We start from the raw sequence: 15,247 nt of genomic DNA, 5'->3' as shown, positions 1-15,247 counted from the left end.
TCGGTTACGTATCGTTTGCAAGTAGCATCTCCCGATTGTGTCTGGGTAGATAGATGCTCAGAGAGCCAGAGTGAGTGCACCACAAGAATTTAGGAGCTCTTAGGAGAGGCCAGAGATAGAGGGCAAAGGACAAGCACTCAGGGCTGAGCGGAGAGACTACGTAGCAGGGAAACAAAGAAGTGAATGCTCAGGTGTCCCCACAAGGCCATGGGCCCTAAACTAGCAACATCCAGGAAGGGGCCCTGTGCTGGGAGCTGATCTGCTCTCCACACACTCCCCGCCTTTCCCTGGAATTTGGGGAGGGGGGAGAGGATCCTCCCATGCCCTTTGTTTGCTTTTCTTCCTCAGAAAGCTCTTCCTGTTCAGGACCCCTCTTCTACAGTTCCAAAACACCTGGCATGGAGGGAAGGGGAACTTTGACGTCAGTGGGGGTGATTGTCTACTCAAGTGTAGCTAATTTCCTCTGTGTGAGGTTTGTTTCTGATCCTAGACAGGCCCGCTGTACTCCAGCGCTGAGTGTAGATTAGGGGTGAAGGTGGTACACAAATGTGGGGGTTGATGACCCATCATACTCTCGAAGCCAAGCAAAACAAGTTTGGATTGCTGCCCCCCACAAACTCTAGCCCACCACACCCATGGCCTCATGGGAACTGGGAGGGCCAGAGTCCCTAATATATAGACCTCAGAATTCTTTCTGAACACGGGGATTAGGTCATGCCCCTCTTGATCTGAGATCCTGGTGAGCCAGGACCCCAGGCAGCAAGAGCTAAGAGGCAATTTCCACAGAGCGAGAAAGACAACATCTAGCATTAAGCTATGTAAAACTTTCCATCAGGCCACTGATGGCAACGCTGCTCCCCAGCCTGAACCCTGTCTGTACCAGGAATTAAGGGAGCTTATTGAGGTTGGAAGGCAAATTGGCCTCCTGAGGAAACGATACTTAAATAATTGCTTTAAAGGCAAATGCTGGCACTAGAATTCTAATGAGAGGAGGTAACACCGAGACAATAGGGGAGAGACGATAGGGGAGCTACTAAACAGTCTTCCCTTGAAGGGAAAGCTGCCTGGTCCACCCAAGTGGACCACGGTAGCGGGAGCTCATCTTCCCCAAAGAGTTTAGGAAGTAGTCTTTCCGAAGGAAGGCCAAAGACAGTGTAGAAGAGCTGCAGAAGGAACATTTGTTTTTCTTCTCCCTCCTCCTCCTCCATGGTACTCTTCCTCAACTGGCAGATGTGTCCCAGGCATGGGTTTAGGGGATGCAAATTAGGAAATTAACAGAAATTCAGTAAGAGGGTGGGCGGACAGGAGGTCTCAGGGAAATGAGCGGGTTCAGGCTTAGGAGAAGTCATAGAGCCTGGAGTTGAGAACCAGAGACACCACCCAACTGGAAAGAAGCTTCTTCCCCAGTCCTGATGGTCTAGAGTCCTCCAGCCCTGTGCAGGAAATCGAAAGGAGGCCAGGTAAGAAGGGGCTTGGGGACAGAAGCAAGCCAAGTAGACACCAAACCAACAGGACCATCTCTCTTTTCAATGGGAAATTTCTGCTTTTTTCTTCAGTTGAGCTGTATCTAGGGAAGACAGTTTTAGGATGGGAAACTCACTGAGGACTCCAGGGAGAATCTAGATCTTGGAAGCTTCAAGCCAGAAGGGCTCTTAAATATTTATAGTCCAAACCCTATGTTTTATAGATGAGGAAACCACAGCTTGTCCAGAGACAAGCTTTTTATCCATGTGATAAAAGATCCTGGGCAAAACTCCAGGCATCCTAAGAACAACGCTGACTGAGTTCTCCTTGCTCTATCACCAAGTAAATCAGTCAGCCTTCAAATTCCCTTCCCCACTGCACCTGCCCACTAGGTGAGCCTTCAAAACAGTCATCATCCTTTCTACAACTTTGCAACCCACAGCTCTGATGTCAGTATGGTTCCCAGGGCAGCATCATGTTGAGTTGAGCTTTGGATAATGAGGTAGAGCTGAATGCCTTTTGCTGTCTCCTCAGGTCCTGTACCCCTTCTGCAGAAATGCCAGTAGAGCTGGACCACTCAGTCTCCACAAACATCTTAAAACCCCAGCTCCTCAACAGTCCTTGGTGGCCCATCTTAACATACCCATCTTAGATTACCATAGACTTATCCTGTGTGACCACAAAATGGGAATGCTTCTGGAAGACAGATATTGGGTCATAAAAAATAACCTTCCAGAGTATTGGAGCTATCTGATCAGAGAATAGACAGCCTTTATAAGTAAGGTCAGTAATTTTCTCCAAAACTAGCACCAAAGGATATGAACCTTGGAAAACTGGCTAAGGAAAAGCCATCCTGTAGGGTTTGGGTGTGTACCTACTGTCAATACCTTTGTCTCCAAAGTATAAAAATCTACCTCCTTCTATAAGGTTTGAAGGGAAAGACAAGTTTGCTTGCAATGCCAACTCTGACTGATTGCAATTTGTTTTCCAGAGTACTATGTTAAGAAGGATTCTGATATTGTGTCTAAACTTATTGGGAAAGAATTCTATGATCAATTAGCTATGTGTCCCATAGATAATGGGAATGAGGGCCATGGGAGAGGGTGTGGGGAAAGGGATTACTGAAATATGGCCTCAAGAGAAGAATCTAGGATACAGACCTGCCGTTGACCTTCCAGTGGATATCACAAATGTGATGATACAGATGTTTGCTATTTTTTGTAACTTTTGTTATCCTTTGGGGATAGGAAATAATTCATAATTTTCTAATTTAAAAAGTCATGGGCCTACTGCTGATATCATTTAAAAGGCTTCAACTATCTGTAAAACATCCACAATGCTGAAACAAAGAATCAAATCAGGAGGCCAAAACCTAGTTCCATAACTCAGTGTGTGGCCTCAGGTAAGCTACTTCTCTCTGGGCCTTGGTTTCCTTCTGCTAATGCCCAGACTCAATGCCAAGACTCAATGGTCATTCCAGATAGTTTCAGTATGTTGGAAAATATTGATTATTTTCAAGTGCATTGTAACCATCAGCATGAAACTCTACTGTGGCCTAAACCTCAAAGCGTGTAAGCTAGAGCACTCCCTGCAAATGCAATGGAATTCAAAGAGTGTATTGACCCATATGGCCAAGTAAGCCAAGGACAGCTTTATAGAAGAAGTAAAACATGTATCAGACAATGAAGGGTAAGTAGAACTTAGACAAGAAGAGAGACAAAGGAAGCACAACAAGCCAGTGAAAAAGCCATAGTGCCACAGCAGCGCATGAGTTGGAAGGAAAAAGTTAGGACAATGAAGTGAACCATACTGTAGAGCATCTGGAAAGTCGGGCAGAGAAGTTGGAGCCTTATACTCCTGGCTAAAGGGAGATGTAGATTGTTGAGTGAGAAAATGAAGTAAAGATATGGTTGAAGCACAGAAACGATTGAAAGAAGAATGATCAAAATCAAGGAGACTGGAAACATAGACATGCGATTCTGAGGATGTATGCTGGGATGTTGGCAGTGGAAAAAGTGAAAAGTTATCCTGGAGGAAAATGGATCAGGTGTTACCCTGGTTATGAACAGGGTTCTCTGGCCTTTGGACTCTTTTTCCTCTCATTTATGAAGTTATCATGGGGTTATTAAATAAGATATCAGTTCATTTATGCTTATGAATATCTCCCCTGTGGGGTACCCAAAGATACTGAAAGAGACAAAATGTGGGGGAGTCCACCGGCCAACTAGAGAGCCGTGTAAGAAGAGGGTTACAGCAGTGGCTATAAGGGTGAATATCTCACTTTTTTCAGGGTAACGGTAAGTCATACCCTACCTTTTTAAATAACTGCGCTAATTGATTAAGAATCTGAGGCTTCCAAGTAATTTATCTCTAAGTGCTCCTGCGGGCCAGTCCTTCCTCTTTTTTTTTTTAAATTAATTTTACTGGTACAATTTAGGTGTACAATATAATGACATTCATCATTGGAAATTTGCACCTTTACATAATCTCTTTGTTCTTATTTTTCCCCCTTCCCTTGCCCTCCCTTCAACCCCTCCATCCCTCCCTATCTACAAAGACTTTGTTTCCATTTTTCCATTTTCTCATATTAATTCCATTCCCTTCTTTCCTTTCCCCTGCCCCTCCCACTTTCCCTTCCCCTCTGCCCCTTTTCTTCCGAGTCCTTCTCTTTACCTCATCTGTCTCACAGCCCACCTCCCGGTCCAGTTATATTTGGAAACTATAGGAAGATTTGGGGATTTTTCTTAAGGGAGCCATAGTTTAGAAAGAAATTGATTCTAGAATACCTAATTAGGCCATTGCATTCAAAAACAGAGTTGAACCTAAACCAAAAACAAAACTTTTATGGTAAGGCTTAGAGAACTAAATCATAGACCACAAGGCAAGAGACAGAGCAGACCTGTGTGATATCGACTCTTGGCTCTGCCAATAGCCATGTGGCCATGGGCAAATCACTCCATCTCTCTAGGCCTCAGTTTCCAGTGTGTAAAATGAGAAGGCCAAAATAGAGAGTCTCAAAAGCCTTTTCCAATTTTAACGCTTAAGGCTTTGGTAATTTACAGGATGATATTTGAAAATGTCAACAAAACACAACCTCATGAATAAAATGGGTCACCCCAGTTACCTCCCACAAGCATCCATACACACACCACACATACACTCACATACACACACACACACACACACACACACACACACAGTGTAGCCCTGGAAATTACAAGTCATGGTGCAAAGCTTCTATATAAGGAAAGATTCAAACTGTAGCCAAAGTATAATCATGTAGAACTGATTGTAGAAAACAATCAAATTATATATGATGTTTCATTTAAAAAAAAAAAAGCCATTCTGGTGTGATAGCTAGGAGACTACTTGGGGTATATGGGTGTGTCCACAATTGCCAGGTCAAAGGAATAAGAGACCAGAGAGACGGGAGGGATAACAAATGTGTCTTTATGGTAGATTCAAATACTCCATGTGTTGGACCTTGCGTGTGACACATGGAGAGCAGTTACTCACCTCCAGGTTAAAGTAAAACCTGAGAAGGACTCCGGTAGAAGGTATGTAGGCATGGGCCTGTTTGGGTTAATTTCCAGACCAATTTGATCATGTTTCCCCTTCTGAAAGATGACAAATAGGGTCAAGGTTTGTTTTGTTCCCTTAAGGAAACTGTAATAAGCTTTAGGTTTTTATCTCACAACAGAGGTCTTCTACAAAATATTTTCTCATTACTGATAATTTGAATGGTTGGCATTTTCTCTGCATTAGAAGTCAGTAATGGATGAGTCCTTTGGGATCACTATGCCCCCAGAAAAGAGTCTATGCACAAATCCTTATGACTCAGATTTTTTTTTTTTTTGGTACCGGGGATCAAACTCTGGTCCTTGCACTTGCGCAGCAGGCATCGAAACCACTGAGCTAAATCCCCGGCCCAGACTCAGAATTATTCTTTGCTTCTGAATCAATGGAAAGGCAGGACCACTGGACTCTTGCCTACTAAAACACAGGACAATGCAATCCTCAGAGGTAGGAACCATGCCCCTGAAATGGTCCTGAATGGCCCCGAGCATGAAGCTACATGCACTGGGACATTTAATAAGGCTTGTTAGAGGACGGAAGAGCAGCACTTCCTACACCAGGCGGGCATGCCACGGATTCACTCAGCTGTTGACTCGCAGGTGACCAAGGACAGGACTTCTTTTTCTTTCTTTCTTTCTTTCTTCTTTCTTTCTTTTTCAGTAGAAAAGATGAGAGTTTATTTAGTTTAGAAAATACTGTCAAGAGGGACAGCAGACAGGTTTCCAAGAGAGGAATTATGTGGTTAGGGTGAGAGATTTGGGCTTTCATAAATGTTTAAAGATATAGGAAAAGGGTCTAAGCAGCAAATGCGATTATCTAAAGAATGAGGCCAGAGTTTCTTAACTGTGTATCACAGTGCACAGCTAGCTGTGTCAAGACAGCAATGCCCTTGGAAATCCAGGCACCCAGCTGGGACCCATGGTAACTAGAGTCCCTGGGCCCAGCATCTGTTTACTGCACTGTTCCACACAAGTTCTGTTTTCTATGTGAGCCTGATATTTCGAGAGGTAAGAAAAGCACTGAGTGCTTAGTGAACACAATTTACTCTTGGCCTATGGAAGGCCCAACCCCATAAAGCTTATGGCTTTATAGCTAGGTGGAATAGACCAACGTAACATCTGGTAACCAAAACAAATCACATCAAGGCAGACCTCTATCTTCAGTAGCCTGTTTTCTCCTCTCCATCTACTGAGTTATTCCAGACAGTCTTGTAGAACTTCTGGGTTTCTTGGTGTTAGTCATAGATGGCCAACCTCTTTACCACCATCTACAAACTTTCACTGTTTTATCCAAGTAATGCTTGAAGTAATCCGCCCTCACCCTACAGCTTCCAAAACCCTACAAAACTCAGCTAACACTTGTATCAACCTGTGAAATCCCCTTACCTCTACTTCAATATTTATCAAATATTTAACATTTACCATAAGATTTTTATTTTTAAAAGTACTTCATACCTTGGAATATCCAATGACTTTGTTTGTTACACTATTCAGAAATTAAAATTTGTAAGATAATCCACTCTTCATTAATTTATTCAAAAACTCTTCTAAGTATCTACAGTATACCAGACACATGATAGGTGCTGGAGCTATCAAGAGAAATTAATGTAATCCTGGCTGTCAAGAATTTCACAAGTCAAAAACACATAATTAACTCTCAGCTGGTGAGAGTCAATGCAGGTAGGTGTAAAATGCCAGGTGTCCCCTAAGGATAAAGAGTCATCCTGCCCAGAGCAGAGGGGCCCCAAACCATCAGACAGAAGAGTCCTCCCTAAGGAGCTACCTGATGTGTGAGCACTGCAGAATTACTTTTCAGAGCATTTTGCAAGCATTATCCCATTTTATTAGTACACAAGAAAGAAATGGCAGGTTTCCCTCTGAGATACCTGTCATCATTTACAAGTTGGGTTTGCAAGGTCGGCCCTACAGAGTCTGTAAATTTCTTCCTTGGAGGACCGTGTGCCTGAAATTGAGGAAACTCTCAATGAGATTGCATGACTTGTACGGTGTCGGGCAAAAATTAGTGGCTTCCTGTTCCCAGCCAGTGTTATTGTTTTCTTTCCTTCCCACCACATCAACAGTATATCTCATTTCTAGAACATTTGATAGACACGCTCATAATATTCTTAAAATTGCCTTTATCCTTTATGAAAGTCTTGAGAATTTGTCCCAGAGGCCAGGAGTAAATTGCTACCACCTTCACTCAAAGATTTTCCACAGCCTTGGGAAGTTGGTTATTTTATCTCCAATCTCCTTGTGGAGTCTGTTCCCATCTCTCATTCTCAACTTTCCACTAGCACAGCTTGAGGGGCTATGACCCTCCCTGGCTGGTCTATAGCCCAGCATTCCAGTATTGCTCATGTGAGAAAAGTGATTCTTATTTTTGTTTGTTGTGGTGGCCCATCACATGCATAGAAATACATGTCCTGCCTCACTTTCCTGGGCTATGAGAGGCATAGGATCTGGGCTGCTAGATATGTGGAACAATGGAACAGAGGCTTATCTACCAGCCTTCTGCAGCCATCTGTAAGCCCTGCCAGATGGATGGGCTTGGCCTCACCCACTGAGACCTCATCAGCAAGCCCAGCTCTCTTTATCTCTGTTTCTATGGCTAACTCAGCTTTTAAAAATAACCTCTAGGGTATCTTAACAACCAGCAACTTTTTGTATTGCCAAAAGTTCCAGATAAATATTTCCTCGGTGGGTTAAACTGAAGAACACTCTTCATATATACAACTAGCACAGTTTGGTAAATGGAATTTGTCGTGGCCTCCAATATACAAGACCAGGTCCCAAGCTAAAAGAAAAGCTTCTTTCTTGAACTAAATAGGTTCACACTGTATACTACGGTGGAAAGAGTAGTGAACTAACAAGTAGGAGAACCAAAGCGGTTCCTAGCTTTGCCATGATTAATGAGCTGTATTATCTCAGTGAGCTGATTTCTCTAGAATAGAAGTAGACTGTGGTCTTGAAGCTTCCATCCACTTGCGTTTATGACTCTAAGGTTGAAATACAGCTCTGCTGAGGGGGAAGCTGGGATGACTGGCACCTGGCATATGAGGAATGAGACATAATGGTCCCCAGAAGTGCCTGCCAGCCTGGCAGATGCGCACTGGGGGTCGGCACTGTGGGAGAACACAGATGGTGCAAAGACATGCCTTTACTTCCCATTCTGCAGAGGTGCCCAGGGAAAGCTAAAATTCCAAGTGTCTCTGCAGTGCAGAGTTCACAGACACGTCCCAGCCTTGGGAGTTATAGCTCAATGCTGATCCATGGACAGAATTCCAAAACAGTAGCTACTTCTCCACCTGAAGCTGAGGGAAGGGACAGAGTTGTTGTTCCCTTCTAATTGGAAAGAGCAGTCAAGACTTCTTTGCTTGTTCATCCATGCCCTCCCCCACCCAACTCTCAGGATGTTGACCCTGCCAATAATACTATGGGCTTTGTTAAAGTTGTCTCTACATAAGCAATGTGACCTCAGTCGATCTTTTCAAACTTTAATGTGCATACAAATCAGCAAGGGATCTTGTTAAAAACCAGATTTTAATTCAGTGGGTCTGAGTTGAAGCCTGAATTTCTGCATTCCTATCAAGCTCCCTGGTGACAACCATGAAGTTATTCTAGTAGCACCAGATTCTGAGTAGCAAGGATGCAGAAAAATAATTGGACACTGAGAGTCCCAGGGCCAACAGTTAGTAGAATGCCAGGGAAATCACGCTGGGCTTCAATTTTCCATCTTTTGGTGACAACACTCATCCAACCCATTTCAAGGTACTGTTTGAAAAGACAAAGTGAGTTAACCTAGAGAGGAGTGTGCAAATGTAATAGTGAATAGTGAATGTTTTCTACTATTCCAGGCAGCTGCTGGACCTCTGACTTTGCTATGCACTAGAACCCCAATTTTAGATGAGTGTGCCCTAAGGATCACCAGATATTGTGCTTCATAAACCTTGGATGAGCCTGGGAGCACGCACTTTAACAAACCACACAGGGGATTTGATGCAGTCCTTCTCAGACCATGACTTGAGAAATCTTGTTCCTAGCAGTAAAGGTGATCTCCTCTCCATAGTGTGGAAACTGAAAACAATATGCTACAGAAGAGGGTTTCTTGTGGCTCAGAATGTATTCAAGACACTTAGTTCCCCCTGGATAGGTACTTGTCAGATTTTAATATACACAGAACTCACCTGCGGGAACTTGTTGAAATACAGCTTCTGATTCCATCAGTCTGGGGTTAGACTGAGATTCTGTATTTCTAACAAGCTCCCAGAGGAGGCTAATGCTGGTCCAAGGATCAAACATTAAGCAGCAAGAACCTATACCAATAATTATAAGCCCAAGCTGCACATGAGAGCCATCTTTTAAATACCATAGGAATTGGAAACTTTAATCTTCCTCATTGGTCTGGGTAAGCCTCAGGATTTTTTTTTTAAGCACCTAATATTCAGCTGGCTTTCAAACTCCCTGCTACAGGTGCTGGCTGTACTCAGCTCAGGGTCCGCTTCTCCTGACCTGTCCAAGATATCATCCAATGGGTCTTAGGCTGGCTCACCCACCTCTGGACATGGTGGAATGTAGCTTCCTGCAGGAAGAGGAAGTGGAAGTTGTAATGGGAGAAAGGGAGCACCTGAGTGTTTTTTACAAAGACAGATGCAGTTACTCTCTAAACAGCAGGCTGTACCACTCTCTCCTTTCCAGCTTCTGGGTGTGGATTTCCTTGCACTCTGCTTGGCTCTCAGGAGTATGGACCAGGTAGGACACTGACTTGTCTCTTCTTGTTCCCTTCTAGGTGGCAGTGGAGAGCAGCCACCCACGGCGGGCCATAAGGCAAAGGAGGGCACTGAGGCCCTGCTCCCCATACACAGGAGTGTGTTCCACATCGAGTGGTCATCTGTTCGGAGGAGGAGCAAAGGTGTGCACGTCCTCATCATCATGCTGGGTCCCCACCTGCCTTGTCTTTGATAAAACGAGGACAGTGACCTGTACCTATTCCACAGGGTAGTTGGAACACCTATAAGGGCAGATTCATTCTTCTCATGCATAACCACTGGCCAAGGCCACAGCTTTCTTGTGTCTGGACACACCTTGCCTAGAATGGGGAAGCAAGCTGGGACAGGAAGTGGACAAAGGCAGGTGGTGTCAACTTGGCTGGATGTGGGAATCACCTGGATCCCATAGCCAAAGACTCTAATTTAATTCATTTGGGGCAGTCTGAACTGGCATCAGGATCCTTTAGAGCTCTTCATGAGATTCTAACTTACCACTAAGTGAAAAACCATTGGTCTGGGAAGCTAAAGATGAATAGTTCTTTCCCAAGTCAATGGTGGGTATACCAAGGGAACAGGTAGAGAGGAAAGTTGTGGAGAGGACCCCCTCAGGCCAGGAGAGGCTCCGGAGGGCAGCCAAAGCTGAATAGGCGAGGTAACCAGAAACCTGGGCTTGGAAGCTGAGGTCAGGTTCTGGGAAACAGGAAGGAGTCTGGAGGGATCAGCCCCATCAGCTGCAGGTTGGAGCAGCTTATGGAGAGACAGGAAGGAAGCAATCTAATTCTTCCCCAAACCCCAAAGAGGGGAGCAGGACTCCCCAGACCCACACAGCTGGCCAGAGCCACTGCAAGGGATATAACCGACTCCCAAGCTAGTGTTCCCTCCCACCACTTCTGCCTCTCAGAAGATGCATTAGTGACTTTCTTCCTCCAGCTCACCTCCTATCATTCAGACCAAAAGTCAGCCAAGCCAGAGAAATAGGCCTTGAGCGGTTATGGGGAAACCTACAAGGTAAAGGGGCATTGCAGTTTCCTCAGGAACCCCTTGACCCCAAGAGTTTGCCTTTGATTGCCATGATGTGGAAGAGAGCGTGGTTTCCCTTGAAACAACAATGATCTCCCTCCTAACATCTCTCACGAGTGTGGGAGTGGAGTGGAGCAAGCACAATAAAGCCCCATGTAGAGGAGCCAGAAGGTGAAGGCCCATGGGAACTGCTGCAGCACTGGCAGGCAGAGGGGAGCTCCAGCCAGAAGAAGCGGTCAGTCAGGAGATCCCACACACGAGCCTCGAGTTAGAGGACTCCTCCCAGCCTCCTCGTCTTCATTTCAAAGTTTCCACTATTAATTTGTTTCTCCTAAAGAGTGTGATTTTACAACCACACTGGTATTTGAAGCCCATGCTCCTACGAAAATGGCAACATGACGACCCTGATGGGTTCTTATTAGTGCTTGGAAGGCACTAGACTGGAAGGTAGGCTGGAAACAGCCAGTTCAGTCTACAAATACAGGATGGGCAGAGCCCAGCCTGCTATTCTCACACTTGGCCACCAGAGGGAACCAGAGCACCAAGACCAAAAAGAAAAGTTTAAGCGCCTGATCTTTCACAATGCATAAAACTCTGCTGAAATTCGTCATTCTTTAAAATAAATTATGCATAATAACAATAAATGTTTGTGGCTACATTATAAGAGTTTTAAAGATGTAAAAGTCATCCCAAAATCTGTTTTAAGTAACTACTGATCCAACCAGCGATTGGTATTAAAAATGTCTAAAATTCAGAGACATATGTAAAAAGATTGAGAGAAAAAGTTCAAATCCCAAATAGCCTGAGGTCATCCAGCTGAGGAGAGTCATAGCCACGTTCAAACCCAGATCCCATATGGCTCAGGAAGACCACCACTTTAGGAGTAAAGGACTTCAACAACCTCCAAGTTCCTTTCTTTGTGCACCTTCAAATTCTCCATGTGGTATAGGAGAAAGAATCATCAGGAATCACAGGCAAACCACTGTCCCCCTGGGCTATTGTTCCTCATCTAAAAACTACAGGGCTTCTTAATTAAGGATCAGTGGAGTCTCTGAACTCTATATTTTTTGTAAAATGTCCTGTTTCCCTGACGATGTACGTACCCAAATGGGCCCATGAGTGGTAAAAGAAAATAGGAAACTTCCAACTACAAGACTCCAGCTTCTGTGCTTCCTCAATGGAATGGGAAATACCAAGTAGACTAAACTCCAGCCTGGCAAGAAATTACTGCTAAGCCAACAGAATAGAGGTTCTAAACTGATGATTCTCTTTTCTTTCTAACTCCAGTTCTTGGAAAAGGTGAAAGCCAGGAGAGACAGACCAAAGAGCCTTTTCCCTATCCATTCCGGAAGCCCACCATGGAGCTGCCGGTGAGTATGCAATGGTCGGCAGGGATGGCACCCTCCCCACATCAGATCGGGGACCTGAGAATCTGTCAAGGAGGCTGACTCATGCAGGAGAACTTTTCATGAATTCATATTTTCAGAAATGTAATTACTAGATTAAAGTGTCCATTTTTCACACTTTACTTTGTGAATTTTCATATTCCCTTTATTTGAATTATTATCAAGTTTCTTTTGAATCAAATATTTAGGAAATAAGATCATGCCAGTTTTGGAAAGCAGAATCTTCACGTGTTCAATTGCAAACCTTTGAGTTTGTGGACAGTTAAATTTTAAAGACTAGACATGTTGGAGGGAAAGCAGTTTCTTCTAGAAAAAAGTATAGTATAGTGTAAGTAATGGTTTGTAAAACAAAAATCTAGAAGCTAAGCAAGGTAGTGCATGCCTGCAATCCCCAACTACTCAAGATACTGAGACAGGAGGATAACAGGTTTAAGGCCAGCCTGGGCAATGTAATGAATAAAATAAAAATGGCTAGGGCCATAACTCGGTGGTAAAGTGCTTCCCTAGCATATAGTTAAATCCTCAACACTGCAAAAAGAGAGAGAACCCCACAGTTGAATGTGTTAATTCTACCATTTGACCCCGACCTTTGCAAGTAAGAAACTGTACATGCCTGGCTCCTCATCCGAAAAGTGAGTATAAAGATGTCATGTTGTTCCTCATGGCCATTGCCAATATCAAAAGAGTGACAAGTCAAATGAAACAAAAGCCTCCAATCTACAGAAACAGGGAATAGCAGTTTAACAAAGTACCAAATAAAAATCTTAGCTTGGTCCTCAGGGGACCACAGACATTACCCAGCATGAAAGCCACAGAATGTGGAGGGTTCATGTCCATCTCTCATCCCTGGACAGGATCTGAACACCATGGAGGAAAGTTCTGAGATAAAGGTGGAAGCCACTACGTCCAAGATGCCCTGGATCCAGAGTTCCATGGCTGCCGGGGGGAAGAGGGTCAGCCAAGCCCTCAGCTACATCACAGGAGAGATGAAGGAATTTGGGGAGGGACTTAAAGGTACCATTCTGTGATGGCAGCCCTGACCCTACCCCTAAAAAGTTGCCTCTGCCATCCCCAGGAAACACATTGTAGCAACCGTTCTCTACAGAGCAGTGTGAGCTCTGTCTCTAGGATTTTTGTGGGAAGCTAGGAATTCTGTCATTGCAACAGTCTCTTTGGATGTAAAACCCACATGTATCAGTGACAAGCTCTTGTTTCTGAATAGAAGAGTCCTGCTGTCCCATATGTCCCGTCCAGATGTTGCAGATAAACACTGAAGAACTGGGGTTCTAGAGCCAGCATTCTAGAAAATGGCCCTTGGATGGCTCCAGGAGAAAACTGTCCATCCACCAGGCCAACAGGTCTCTGGCAGTCTCCCAGATCTGGCTCATGGGTGCAATGCCCACCATGCAGCAAGAGTTTTCTGCAAAATGTGGGAGACAGACAGCTCAGTGTACCCAACGCCCACCACAGGAAAAATAGCCTAGAGCCTGCTGGTTTTCTGGACAATCAAATACTGTCCCAGGTTCTTTGTGACAGGAGGTGGTCGGCTCCCTGAAAACCCACTTGGGATCTGCAGGGAGATTTCTCACACCCTCAGCCTGCCCCAGGCCTTGCCCAGGGCTACTCCACACAGGAGCAGTTGCTGACTTCCTGGCCTGTTCCATTTCAGACAAGTCCCCCGTGTTCCAGTTTATCGACTGGGTGCTCCGGGGCACATCTCAGGTGATGTTTGTGAACAACCCGCTCAGCGGCATCCTCATCGTCATCGGCCTCTTTGTCCAGAACCCCTGGTGGGCCATCTCAGGCTGCCTGGGCACCATTGTGTCCACTTTGACAGCCCTTTTCCTGAGCCAGGACAAGTAAGTCCCCAAGGGTGGAAGCATGAGGCTAAGGAGCCACTCCCTAAGGGGACAACTCTTCCCCTTTGCACCCTCTGTCAGCTCAGAAACACCTCAAAACAAGGGCACTCGAAACCAAAAACTGACTATTCCTTTATCATTTTTCATAGACACATTGTCTAGAGAAATGTGAGGGCCAATAGGGCTGGCAGTTTTCTTCCCCACTCCCAGGGTGGCTGTTTGGAGGTGTGCAGTCAGACCCCCAGTGAGGAAAATCTGACTGTGAAGGAAAATTTTAAAAGGCATGGAGAAGCCCCACCCCACCAGCCCCATCCTTGTCCCCCAGGTCAGCCATTGCAGCAGGACTCCATGGCTACAATGGGATCCTCGTGGGGCTGCTGATGGCTGTGTTCTCAGACAAGGGCAACTACTATTGGTGGCTTCTGCTCCCAGTCATCATCATGTCCATGTCTTGGTAAGTTTGCTTCTGAGGTGAGTTCAGGTCAAAAAGCCATTGTCCTTCATGTCCTGGGCCTGTGACTGCCATCTATGCTCCATTTTAAAGTAGCATTTGTTTGGTTCATACATCAGAAACACCCACCGGAGATAACTACTAACATTATATCATGGGAGGACACCTATACACAATCCCATGAGCTACTGTCCTTTTTTCTTCTTTGAAGATCTGAAAGGGTTTCTGGCCTCACCCTGCCACAACACAAAGCAAGAAACTGAGGCCTAGGCAGGTTAAGGTCAGTGCTACAGGATTGTGTCAGTTTCTGGCAATCTCCCTTTGCTTCGTGCCTGGGAACCCTGCCCAGATGGAGACAACTCCTGTATTAGTCAGATTTTCCACTGCTCAGACAAAGTACCCAACACCCATAACTTAAAGAAGAGGAAGTTTGATTTGTTTCATGGTCGTAGGGGATTCCGTGCATGGGCAATTTACTCCAAGGCAGAACCGGCATGGTGGAAGGGCATGGTGGAGGAAAGGTATTTATCCCATAGCAAACAGGAAACACAGAGACAGAGAGGGGAGCTAGGGAAAAGGGTACACTTCCAGGCCACACCCTCCAGTGAGCAGCCTCTAACTGGGCCCCACCTCCTAACATCAAGTCATCTATGAACTAATCCACTGATGAGTATAGGGCCCCTTTGATCCAATCACCTCCAGA

The 15,247-nt window shown here is 45.0% G+C and overlaps 1 protein-coding gene across 4 annotated transcripts in view; it reads left to right on the top strand.

Annotated features, from left to right (window-relative positions):
• Nucleotides 1-15,247, top strand: part of Slc14a2 (solute carrier family 14 member 2) — a 431,234-nt gene that overhangs the window by 403,954 nt on the left and 12,033 nt on the right. For all 4 annotated transcript variants that reach the window (XM_087193188.1, XM_087193186.1, XM_004855073.3 and 1 more), the window contains exons 13-17: nt 9,829-9,951; nt 12,116-12,198; nt 13,089-13,248; nt 13,904-14,093; nt 14,419-14,547. In XM_087193188.1, the coding sequence (XP_087049314.1) occupies nt 9,829-9,951; nt 12,116-12,198; nt 13,089-13,248; nt 13,904-14,093; nt 14,419-14,547 (685 nt within the window). The remainder of the gene's footprint in view (nt 1-9,828; nt 9,952-12,115; nt 12,199-13,088; nt 13,249-13,903; nt 14,094-14,418; nt 14,548-15,247) is intronic.

Source organism: Heterocephalus glaber, unplaced genomic scaffold, assembly GCF_053883595.1.
Source record: "Heterocephalus glaber isolate CG9 unplaced genomic scaffold, H.glaber_assembly_v1.0 deba00000331, whole genome shotgun sequence".
Classification (NCBI taxonomy): domain Eukaryota; kingdom Metazoa; phylum Chordata; class Mammalia; order Rodentia; family Bathyergidae; genus Heterocephalus; species Heterocephalus glaber.
This window is presented reverse-complemented; position numbering and strand designations above follow the sequence as displayed.